At 31.5% G+C, this 13,691-nt stretch overlaps 1 protein-coding gene across 1 annotated transcript; it reads left to right on the plus strand.

Moving 5' to 3' along the window:
- The first annotated feature begins 4,463 nt into the window (after positions 1-4,463).
- Positions 4,464-7,500, plus strand: LOC125072985 (solute carrier family 2, facilitated glucose transporter member 8-like). The gene is made up of 6 exons (XM_047683622.1): positions 4,464-4,605; positions 5,051-5,249; positions 5,333-5,523; positions 5,867-6,069; positions 6,811-6,916; positions 7,229-7,500. The coding sequence occupies exons 1-6, from the start codon at positions 4,464-4,466 to the stop codon at positions 7,498-7,500; spliced, it is 1,113 nt and encodes a 370-aa protein (XP_047539578.1).
- The last annotated feature ends 6,191 nt before the right edge of the window (positions 7,501-13,691 follow it).

A 13,691-nucleotide genomic window follows, 5' to 3' on the forward strand; every position in this document is an offset into this window, starting at 1 on the left:
TAAGAAATGACAACCATTAATAATGACAGTAATGGTATGATTTACTTTTTAGTTAACTTAAAGTGATTAAGATGTAACAAAAAATTGAAAATAGAACATGAAATAAAGTAACCATATTTAGAGGAGTCCCTTTTTGGGGAGTTGGAGGTGGATATGGAACTTTCCAACACACTTTGGTTTCCTCAGGATGTTCTCTTTCAACGTCGTGCACGATATTGGAATTATAAACAAGAAACAAGTAAATTTTACTATATTTTTGTTAGGGAAGCTAACAGTTAATGTTCGATGCATTTAAATATTAAAAATATTAAATCTAATTCACACATAAACATGCAACATTACAACTGGGTAACCTCAGCGCAGCGCACCTTAGAATAATAGGAATGTAAAGATTTGTAAGGAGAAATGACATAAACCTTCTTTATAATCAATCAAGGTTAAGGTTCTTCATAAGTTCAAGGTTTCTATTGCGGTGGTGCGCGTTTAAGTACTTTTTGTGTTTGTTGTTTTTGATCTTCTAACGCCTCGTTTATAAATCATCGAAATTAATATTGTTGTATTACTATCAAGACTTGAGTCGAATAATAAAATAGCGGAAAATTTAAACAATTTACCGTTTGCATTAAAAAATATATCAAGAGAAAATTACTTAATAAATCTTATTACACATGAAAATAACACTTTTTGGATAAAGATGCTTGGATTCAGGCCTGGGCTCCAACGCAGGACTGAATAAGAATAATAATTGTAAATTAATCTCATTGTTGTCAATCTGGTTGATTTAAGAGTTGCTTTCTGAAACGGTGGTAGAGTTGAAATATTTCCAACTCAAAAATGCCTTATTGTAAAGTTTCCTTGAGTAAAATACATTTGATTTGATTTGATTTAAGAGAGTCTACTTGGTGGTAGGTCTTTGTGCAAGCCCGTCTGGGTAGGTACCACCCACTCATCATATATTCTACCGCCAAATAACAGTACTCTGTATTGTCGTGTTCCGGTTAGAAGGGTGAGTGAGCCAGTGTAATCACAGGCACAAGGGACATAACATCCTAGTTCCCAAGGTTGGTGGCGCATAGGTGATGTAAGGAATGGTTAATATATCTTACAGCACCTTTGTTTATGGGCAGTGGTGACCACTTACCATCAGGTGGCCCATACCAGCTCGTCCGCCAACCAATGATATAAAAAAAGATTACTCGACAACAGGTGCCTCATTGACTCATCTATTAAATTAAAAAAATGGTTAGTTAATTGAGTAAGCAGTAAGAGATGTAAGGAATGGTTAATATTTCTTACAGCGCCTTTGTCTATGGGCGGTGATGACCACTTACCATATGCTCGTCAGACAACGAATGCCATAAAAAAGAGTACAGTACTACCGAATCTAGAAAGCTGAAATTTAAAACTTAAAGATTATTTTATATAGTGATTACTCGCTGAAAATTTAAATTTAAATGGGACGTTTTATGAATTTTACATGTACGAAGTCCGGACGCGCACCTAGTTAAACATAAACGTACACATCTTACGTAGGGATTAAATGTAGCTTAGTAGATTTAAAAGAACAAACGGATAAACGCTATTCATTATCTATAGTATTTAAAGAAGAATGTTCGTGTGATTTTTTAACTTTATTTTACAGCGTTTATCTTATCTCAGTTCACGTTTTAGCTGTTTGGGCAATCTGTGATACCAAAAACAGATTTGTACGATCCTCTGGTGTTACATCTTGTTAAAATATTATAAAATTCCGTGAAATTGTTTTTATTTACTTGTGAGATATGTCGATTTAGAAATTAACAACGTCAAATGTCAAATATTAATTGTCGCGGTAACTTAGCAGAACTGATTTTTTGGCTTTTTAATTTTTATAGAAATATTTAAAACGGTTTTTTTTTTAATTCGTATTTAAATTCGTAAATAGTTTAAAATGTCGAACGTGTTATATTATAACTAAATGGTGTATTTTTTTTAAAAATAAAGAAGCACTTGGAAGTTTTGAAAAGTAAGTCCGTATTTTTATAGATGGCTTCCTGATTTTCCCAAGGGGGACTAGTCGGCTGCGCAGCGCACAAGCCCAAGTGCGCTGTCGATTATCTAGAAAGAGTTCAGGCACGAAACAATCTGTTTGGCTTTACTTGCTTTAATATATATGTAAAATTATTAAACGGGCGAATGAAAAAATAACCGGCGATTGTTAATGGGATACTTTTATACATAACCGAGCGGCATTAAAATATGTGTGCGAAACTTTTAACTGGCAATAAATAATCACTAAAAAAATGTGCTTCTAAAGAGTGCTGTTAATAATTGAAGCTTTCAATTAAAATTTTAAGTTACAACTAGAAGTACTTACTGGGTGGTGATTTTAATACGATATTAGTGATTAATTTTATTACATTGCTTAGGGTATGTTAGAAAAAAGTACTTCAAAATGTTGATTTTCAAAAATCACAAAAAATATATTTCGGCAAAATAAACGCGTTTTCATGCCAAAAAAAAAAATTAAATTTTAAACATTTTTTATGTCTGCAAAAAAAGCTGTCAGTCATTTTAGTGACGTAATATTGATAAAAATAAAAGTTTATATGTACGACCGACACCCTTTCAACATTAACAGCTATAAATATTAGGTAATTTTTAAAAAAAATATTAAACATCAGATGATATTGAAATTACATTTTTGCCTATATGACGTCAAATCAAAGTGGCTCATGTTTTAGGTCACGTGTTATATAGACTAAAAATTACGACTTTTATGACTCAAAATTAGAATATTTAAGTATATTTCTACGTATATTTAAATTTTTATCAAATTTCATAATTTATTTTTCACCAAGAGGTTACTTACACTATTGTTTTCACAAGTTTTGACATGTTTTTTGTTCTGCATAAAAATACGACTATAGTAATATGTATTTGTATTTTCAAGTCGCCGTCTTCAACATATTTTTTAGCCACTCAGTCATTCATCCACTTAGTATTTCAGTAAGGCAAAGTAAATATTCAGTATTGACAGTTTTCAGTTGAATGAATATTCGCTCGTTTAAATACTGTGATTTAGATATTAATTTATTACCTAGAGTGTGTGTTTTATATAAATAAATAAATATTATATATTAGAGTATCTTTACGAAGTACAAATAATTAAAGATATACTCTCATAAGTAACAGCCTGTTAAAGTTCCACTACATGGCTTAGACCTTCTCCTGTGGTTCCCTTTGTGGAGAAAGTTTTGGAGCTTATTCCACCACGCTGCTCCAATGAGACAGATCATCCGTTAAGATGCAAGCATTCTAACCACTGAGCGACTCGGCTTCAAATTGAATACTAAAAAATATATAACAGTTTCAGTGTTCAAGTACTTTTACAACTTTGTATATTTTTGTATAGTAAAAATTATATAGTTAACTTAATTACAATTGTTTTTTTTTGGGTTTCTTAAATATTCTTGAAGTGTGAGTTTGTTGTTTGCTAAATGATTTCATTTAAAATGGCCTTTGCGTGATTTAAAGTACATTAAAATATGCAATCATCACTACATATTATGAAATAAAGTCGCCCCCGACGCGTCTGTAGGCGATAAACCCAAAAAATACCACACGGATTTTTTTACGGTTTTTACTAACGGACGGAGTAATTCACGAGGAAGGTTTAATTGTATAATTAATTAAGATTTTATGTAAATTGGCTGAAAAATGATGATGATTAAAGTTATCGGAAAAAAATATGCCGACCAATAGGGATTTATATTGTGATATAAATGTTTTATGTTGATCCTTGTTCAACCCGTGTCGTGATTGCTAGTTAGTTTCTCTATAATGATTAATGATACTAACTTTTTTACAGATATTCAATAAAAGTTCAACTGTTCTTATTTAATAAAGTTTCAAAATTTACATTCAATCATAATGTATTTCAAAATTACCGGAATCAAACGTCAAGTGCTCATTTCAGCGTGCTGTAAGTATTTTAGGGTAAAGACCGATATATCTAGATAACTATCTTCTGCAGACTCTACCACTACTAATACATTTAATAAAACCATTTTTATTTCTTTAATTTATCAAATGTTACACGGAAATCTTGCCCGCGCTTTTGTTTTTGAAGTTTCTCTACGTCCAAGCTTCCTGTTTTACAATCTTTAAAATAGTCAACATTTAATAATTTTATTTCACGTTTTTGTATTAAATATAACAAAGCACGATTTCGACCAAATGTTCATAATTTTCAAATTTATTTCAATTGTTTAGCTATTTAATGTATCTTGTAAGATTTGGTTTATATCCTTTTAATTAATATTTAAACAATCTTAATGTTTAGATTCTTTCTATGTTCAATAAAATCGATGGAACGTTTTTTATTTAATGTTCCATTTATGTTAGTTTGTCTAAAAAGGTTTAATATGTTTGTTTCAAATAATAAATAAATATTAATAACTTTTACAGTGTATATAGGGCAGATGATAATAGGATTCTCAGTGAGCTGGGCTGGACCTATTTTTCCGAAATTGCGGGATCCAGATCAAAGTCCGTTGCCATATTTACTGACGGAAATAGAAATGTCCCTGATTGCGTCATTTACGTACATCGGAGGAATACCAGGTAAGAAAATTAAAACTTTGTATTGAATAAATATATTATTTTATAACTTATTGATAACAATAAAAGTTCTACCAAATAAAATTTAGATTTGTTAAATATTTTATTTGGGTAAAGTAATAATGCTTTAGCTTGTAAATTTATTAATACTGGCAAAAGCCTGCTACCATTTTGAGAAGGTTGGAGTATATTCCACTGTCTGCTCCAGTTCCTCTTGGTGTATATGTGCCAGATATAATAGCTTTCGAAAACGCAATTTTCAATTAAAACTCGCGTGTTCTAACCGCTGGGATATCTCGGCTCGGCGTTAACAGTATATCTGACGTAATAATGTCGGTTTCTTTTCAGGGTACCTCCAAATTAATTTCAGAACATCAATACTTTATTTTGTAATACAAATTAATTCAATTATTTGAGCATTTTATAAAACGTTTTTTTAATATTTTAGGTCCATTTATAATGGGTTGGCTATCAAACATTTACGGCAGGAAACCATGTTTAATAGTTGGAGGAGTGCTAGCTGGTTTGGCGTATGTCATTTTAGTGTGGTCGAACAACTTGGCTATGTTGTACTGTGGCAGATTATTGGTAGGTCTAGGAGTTGGTATCATAGCCGTTATGAATCTCGTGTATATTGGTGAAATAGCGTAAGTATTATATACTATTCTCCATTATTTATAATATTCTCCTTTTGTAAGGCATTTTTATTTTTATAATTGTCTATCAACAGATCTTCGAATATCAGAGGTATTCTTTTATCAGCTCTTGGGATATTTACAACATGTGGGTCATTATTGATATACGCCGTTGGACCATTTCTTTCTTATTCTTATGCGTCATCTGTTGGCTTGGCTACGAGTTTAGTTTTTATCTTATGTGTTATGTTCATACCAGAATCGCCGATTTTTCATATTCTAGAAGGTACGCATTTTTGCAGTTCCATTTGTTATATTCCTGAGGTTTCTCAAAATTTAAACTAGAATAATATTTGTATTCTTTCTTGGGCATAGTATTTTTTAAGTATGTATTTATGGAGGATGCAATGTAAGTAATATTGCTCATTGCTGAAATCGCCGGTAACCTAGCCAGAGATACTTGCACACAGCCCTACCGCCAAATAAAACGTAGGAATTATTTACAATTAAATAAAAATAAAAAGTCTATGTTGTAGTTTAATCGATAATTGTTGCAAATATACAAAAGTTAAAATTGGTATACGATTTTTTTTAATTCATATTTATTTAATAATAAATAACGGTTACAGATAACGAAGTCAAAGCCAGAGATAATCTGAAAGATTTGGGACGGGAAGACGATATCGATAATATATTACAGTCGAAAATAGAATATATTAACTCAACTAATAAAAAGGACTGGATTGAATTATTTACTCTACGAACTAATAAGAAATCTCTGCTTATAGTTGTTGTTATGAATATTTTACAACACGGAAGTGGGATTCTAGCCGTGATATCATTTTCAGGTTCAATTTTTGAAATGGTCGGGTCGTCCGTTGGCTCAGATGTATCTATGTTAATAATTGGTTTATTCCAATTAAGTGGTAGTGGAATAGCACCGTTTTTTGTTGAGAAAAATGGTAGAAAAACCTTATTGGTGGTATCTAGTACCATGTGTTGTCTAAGCATGGTGAGTATGGATATATATTTGATATGAGCAATAGGCATTCTTTATTCAAGTATGGTCATAAAATCACTTTATAGTCGTCATATATACTGTTGAATTAAATGTAAAACTACCACTGGTTCGGAAAGTAGATTCAACAGAGAAGACCCGGCAAGAAACTAGTAAACAGTAGAAACAGCTACTCTTTTTCATCATCTTATTATTTAACCTACCTAGCTAACATATCGCTTTTAAAGTGAAACAAGGCCAATAAACCACCAAAACCACAATTCATAGTGCATAGTATGATGTGTTCCTTTTTTTGCCAGTTTAATTACAATTAAGTTTATTTATTAATTACTTAGGGACATTGTACCTCGGCAGAAATAAGGTACAATGTTGCTAATTGCTATGTCGTACCCAGGGTAATAATCTTACACAGATTACCATAGACATTGGCAAATGTCTAAAGATCAGATCGCCACTTAATCATCTGGCTTCTAATTTTAAAATATGATATTTGTCTATTCGGAGTTCGGAATACATATTTAATTTTTGATCATAGATATTTCTCTTTTTGTTCAGTTACTGCTCGGTGTGTACTTTTATTTGGATGATTATTCTGGTTTAAATCAAGTGAATTGGCTGCCGCTTGCTCTTCTCATTATATTTTTTATTGGATACGATGCAGGTAAGTTGGATATAATTATAAATGTCATTACAATTTTTAAGTCAAACAAGGATCAACTGATTGGTACTGAATAGTTTTTTTTGCCAATTATGACCATCAAATAAAATAAACAGGAAAAAGGTATTGAACCATTTTTCTTTCCCAATTTATATTTAGAAGATTGACAACGCAAGAAGTTTTTATTTCGTAAACTAAGTGTAAATGGTGTTTAGCTTTAGTAAGGAACGGAGTAGTACTTGCAGACATAGATTGACATGCATTCTAGTAAACAGCTTAAAATAATAATTTATGGATCGTATTTTTTCTTTCTAGGTATAGGTATTGTTCCAAATGTGCTGATTGGTGAAATGTTTACGATGAACGTTAGAAGTAAAGGTTCGGCTGTAGCGCTAGCAGTCTCATGGCTGTCAGGATTTTTAGTTACTGTAGCTTATGGGGCGATAGTCGAACACGTTGGCAGTTACGCAGCGTTCTGGTTCTTTTCTTCCACTGGTCTGATATCTTGTTTGTTCACAATATTTTGTATACCGGAGACAAAAGGCAAGAGTTTGTTAGAAGTTCAGGACATGTTAAAGAAAAATTAAATTGTACGATTCTTTTTTGTTTTATTTCTCAATAAAAATTATTTATAAAAATGGGTGTTCCGCAAGGTTCAATTATGCGGACTTTATTTAACAAGTATTGTTAAAGTTAAATATTTTTGTTTGGAGTAATTTTACTCTACGTTTTGAAGCATTATTTTCATAATTATAATGTTAAAGGCACAAGGTGATCTCAATTACATGCTCGTTAAATGTAAGTCGTTATGTTTGTAGCGTTTTAACTTCTATGGTTACAATAATATATGTTTATTAATTAATGGCTGCCTAAAAAGTTTCACTAAAATAATGTCCCACACAGACTGCTAGTTTCCCCTGAGAGGCTGTTGTGGCAGTCATCAATCAGGATGATATCATCAACGTTAAAAAAAATATACAACCACCGGTCTAAAAACCGTGTAGATAGAGTGAAAATGTTACCGACAAAAAAAAAAAAGAAACTCAAGTCTTTTTTTGCACATCAAATTAGGTATGTTAATTTTAATTATGTAATTAAATTTAAATACATTTATGTAATTAAATTATTATTAATCTTCACGCATTTTTATCATTTATATAAGGAGCCTTATTTATGTATCTCATTAATTTGTCAAGCTAAAATTGTCATATGTTATCACATTTATGGCATTTTTTCACGTCTCTGGCATTATTGTATTCAAAATGTTTAAATTTCGATGATTTGTGTGCGATCATATTTATTCTATTATATTTCGTATATGTATGTATTTAAATATTATTATTAACTTTCTTCTGTTTTATGGCCTCAAGCTTAATTTTATATTTAAAATAAGATAAATAAACCAACATTAAGATTATTTTGAAACTTAAACTAATAAAGTTGAGACTCAAGATAATATAATCTTAAGATAATCAAAATAAATATTACGTCATGTATTTTAACGTTCTACAAATTTAACATTACACAAATTTTGTTAAAGTGCACTAATATTATAGCAATAATTATATATTTTTTTTCACTTTAACTATATTTCTTACTTTAGGTTGAGACATCAAACAAAATAGGGTTTTAATTTGATGTCGTCCTGAACTAAATGATTTTAGTCACGGCAGCGAATTCCAAGGGAGATTCACCAACTTGCGTGCACAAACACAGCCTCAATCGTATAATCCGATTTGGCGGCATATCCGACAAAACTGGAAAAGTCCTGGCGTAGGAAGCAATTTTTGACATTTGTATTAATAAAGTGAAAATATCAAGTAACAGCCCAAAAACATCAAGTAAATTGTCCCATTTCTGGGCTTAGGTCTTGTTTATATGGAGAAGGTGGGTTAGTAGTGTAAGCGTACTCCAATATTACCGTTAGCGGATATACGTCGCTCCATCATTTGCCCCCTCCTATATGGTCCTCCACTCCCAAGGTACAGAGATGATACTCGGCGTGTAGCACCTACGTGATTAATGCCATGATCAGTAGCGAGATTTTCCGAAGACCAAAGAATGCTTCCGAGGTCTCTAAGCGGCACATCCATGCACTCTGTAGGGGGGTAGCAGGAGGATACTTCCCGCCTCGCTAGTTACCACATCCCATACCCAGCGTCTCAATTGGGGGTGGATCACCTCCATCGACAGGCCTGCTAATGGTGAGTGGGATCCCAAGTCCTCCATCTATGAATTAACCCTTCCTTGGCTAGAGTCCTGATTCGTCTCACCTCCACCATTTTTGAAATGTCTGGTTAATTTAGAGGTTAGATGTATTATCTTATCTATAAGATGATTCATCTATAATAAGTTATTGTTCTAACTTATGTAGCTATATGAGTAATTGAATATTCTAAATATTAATTAGCTTTGTTGTTATTTTTATTGTAAAACTTGAAAGCAAGAATATTTTGTTAATTTCATCCGCTGTGTTATCTTCTATTATTATGGTAATTATTGAATATTCTATGCTTAAAACCGTACTTGTGAAAAATCGGTTTAGTCATGGTACATGAGACGAGTTTTTTTGACAGACAGCATTAATATATTTTTATGATTCTTTTTTTGAATGGGTGTGCGAGAAAGTCCCAAGGGTCATCTTAAGCTACGCACTCACCAACGAATCTTGTTGCGTCACAGAATAGTAACGAATTTCGAAAACTGTTCGTCAAACCGTTCGTTTCGTGGCGATTTATTTATGCGTTATTATGAACAGAATATTATCAGATGACTTTAAAAAATATTTACGTAACAAGTATGTTGGTATCTTATATAATACATATTTTTTTTATTTACACAGAAAAAAAAACACATTCCTCATACACAATTTGTTTGCAGTATTATGTAAATCAAGGGTTTTTACGATAGCAACACCGGTAGTGGACCTCTGACCATGAAACTAATATAAATCGTAATATCTGAGTCAGCGATTCCTCGGGAATTCATTGCACGCTAGATTAGATTCCTTAATAGGGAATACTTTTAAAGGTGTAGTAAAACATAAAAAAAGGAATGAAAAAGAAAAATAAAAGAATCTTATATATTAATAGTGTATACTGATTTTTGTCTCAGTGATGGGAAGAAGCTGCATATACAAAAAATGAAAATGGTCTCACTTTGAACAGCTCCAGCCGTAGATGTGCAGAAAATTAAAGAGGTTTCTTGATTGCAATTTATTAAATCGGGATGATTTAAACAAAGAGTTAATATTAGGGAGAGGAAAAACGTCACTGGCCGGTTAGAGAGCGGCACTACGGCTTCATAAGAAAAAATATAAACAAAATTAAAGCAAATTGTTTTCAACAAACTCCAATTCTACTATTTAATATGATTTTTTTTTATTTAAATGGGGTTTCATCATTTTGGCACCAAAAATATGAAACCCCTGTATGTATGTGTACCTGTGTATTCTAGATGTGACTTGCAGTTTACAATGAAATGAAATCAAAATAAATCTGTCATATGTTTCGAAATCGCTAAAAAATCTTTCGAATAAACGCGTAATTTCTTGGGAGACCAACTAGTATAAATTAAGTACAAAATGTGTTAACGATATCGGAGACGGACAAACACACTAAAAGCAGATTTTGTAATTGTTCAGGATAGTTTATGTGAATTTCTGTAATTTGTTTGAATGTGTGCATTGCCAATATTAAATTAGTTTTAGCTGTGTTAACATCGAATTCATGGAAAAAAGTGTTTTAAATGTATCATTAGTGCTTTTATACACTGAAGTTAGACCATTTTGATCATATTTTTGAGTATCATCCTTAAAGCAAGTTGGCTTTTTAGCTTAGACAGCTAAGTTCATGTAACTTAGGTTATTAGTCCAAGTTACTTGATAAGTCTGTGTTCACTTAATACGTTTTCGAACGTGATGTTGTTGAATGATGAAAAATAACAAGTTGAGATTATAATTTTGACCGAAAAGCCGATGAATATTTACAAAGGTCGAATATCAACCGGAAACAAAGTTCTCGAATTACTTTTTAGCAATAACATACAAAATATAGTGAGTAACATCCCACGCTGGTCTACACAGTGCTCTGGTGCATAAACATACATATGTTCAAGTACATAAACAAAATAACGCAAACAGCGTGTCCTGTACTGGCAAAGTTTAGTTATTACTTTGCCAGTTCGAATAGTAAAGTAAAGTTTGATAGAAGAAAGTAATTTAATTTAAAGCAAGAATGACATATTAATGCTGACCAATCTTTTTATTGTATAGGAATCAAAACGAATTGAGTCTCCTATGCCAAACCATTCATTCTATTGTGATGAAATTTTGGTGATTTGTGTACGACAGTAAAGAAAGGCCCTTGGCTAGCAATACGATTCTGTAATAATACACTTAGTATCTCATACGTGAAATGTTAACAACTGATTTACCGTGATACGCCATTTTGTATCCTATAAATTTTATAAATTTATTTTATGGCATTGGTTGGCAGGCATGCATAAGGGCCACCTGATGGTAAGTGGTCACCACCGCCCATAGACAAAGGCGCTGTAAGAAGTATTAACCATTCCTTACATCACCTATGCGCCACCTACCTTGGGAATTAAGGAGTTATGTCCCTTGTGCCTGTGATTACACTGGCTCACTCTCCCTTTTAACCGGAACACAACAATACAGAGTACTGTTATTTGGCGGTAGAATATCTAATGAGTGGGTGGTACCTACCGAGACGGTCTTGCACAAAGCCCTACCACCAAGTAGAAATTGTTGTAGACAGCATCGCTTATTACATTCTGATATTTCACGCGGGTGAATTTCGTGTTTACTTTTACAGAATAACTGCAGGACCAGGGTAAACCCAAACTCAAGGACGCGTGTATAATACTAAATAATATAAAATAAAATAAAATTGCAACCTCTGCGATCTTCTTACTCTAGATCCATGTAACCTACGCATACTTTAATAAAATCAATATTTAAATGTATAAATATGATTCTATTCTAAACCAAATGAAGATCTATAAGAGAAAGTCAGAACAGCGCCAGCGCTTAAACCGCACAGTTTAATGGCAGTGATGGTTTTATAATAAAATTTAATATATTTAGAATTATTACGATTAGGATGTTTATCGGCCGATCCACATATAAGCGTTTGTCGCCTACAAGATATGACAGTTTTAATCGAATTTCGTTAAGTGCTGTCGAATTTCTATGTCGATTTGCAAAATGACCGGTATTGGAAATCAAATTATTATATCGGCTTGCAGTACGTATTTGAAATATAATTTTAATAAGAGAAATAATTATTGTATTATACCAGTGTTCTTTGCAGTGGTTATTTTAATTTTAGTTTAATTTTTTCGTGTTTTAATTGATTATCGGCTTATTGCTTAGAGGAAATCTTGCTCAAAATGAAATAATGAGGTCAGTTTGTGGGATAATTTAATGTGTGCCGATCAATCGATAATAAGAAAACATAGGTGTAAATTGATTTTATTAAAATATCCGAATAAATATTAAATAATAATCAATTAAATCATCAAAAGTCAAACAGTGTTCTAATTTTATTGGTAGTAGTATTAGTGTGACTTAATTAGTAGTAACTTATCTGAACTAATAATAAAGGGACCTTAACCAACAACTATGTTAATTATAGACATATTCGTATCCTCAATATATATAGGCATTCTCTCTGTTTGAGGAGCTTCTAACAATCGATTCAAACATATATCTTTGGTATCTCGGTAGCATACCAAAGATATATATGTTTTCTAATATATTTATTTACATAAGAATTATTAATATTAAGGCCTCAATTATATAAAAATATTAATTAAAGTTACCGTACAAATCGTGACCGCGTGGAATAGTGTCAAAAGAGATAGTTGTTCATATCGTTAGATATTTGTCCCACAAGGATTGATTCTTGGTCCATTTTGCTTCTTTATATATATAAAAGCCTTGATAGCATTATTTCTTTTACGCGTAAACAAGCATTATAAATATAAATACGTAAATACTCATGAGTGTCGTCTTTAAGACGGAATGGTTCAACGCGTTGATACGAGATACCTTGGTATTTACTTAGGTAGTAAATTAACTTTTAAATTTTACATAGATCATATTGTTGCTTATGTTATTATGACCTGTCGAATGCTTGGCTTAGTATTTTCTCACTCGTTTATACAATAGTTTAGTACGTTCGTCTATCTGGAACTCTCATTACAAAACTTATATAGATTCTTTAGAAAATGTGTAATTCAAATTTATGAATCATGTTCAATATATTATTTGTAACTCCTGTCATAGTGCATTAGAAGTTCGTCGTGTGCTCAGAGATCATTTTTTTCTATTTAAATTGTTAAATAATGTTCTTGAATGCTGTTTATTAGGTTATTTAAATTTTATTATCCCTTATTTTTTTAAGCGAAAATATGCTCTTTTTAATTTGCCCTGTACAAAAACTAATATATCCAAAAAAAACATCTATCATTACAACGTCGTACATCGTAAAAATATACCTACTAAAGATATATTTTCAGGTTTCCTTTTAAGTTTTAAAAGGAACATTAATAAATCATCAAATATTTTAATATGTCTTATGTGATCATTGTTTTTATGTTTTTAATTTTTAATCACTGTTATTAATTGGTTTTTTGATTTTGTAATTAATTGTTTAAATTCTGATTTCAAATACTATAATATGTCTTCCCTGCTACTTTCTGCTTCTTTGTTTTCAATATTGGTGGAAAATGGATTGGTTAATGTGTTATT

The sequence above is a fragment of the Vanessa atalanta genome, chromosome 23 (assembly GCF_905147765.1).
Source record: "Vanessa atalanta chromosome 23, ilVanAtal1.2, whole genome shotgun sequence".
Classification (NCBI taxonomy): Eukaryota; Metazoa; Arthropoda; class Insecta; order Lepidoptera; family Nymphalidae; genus Vanessa; species Vanessa atalanta.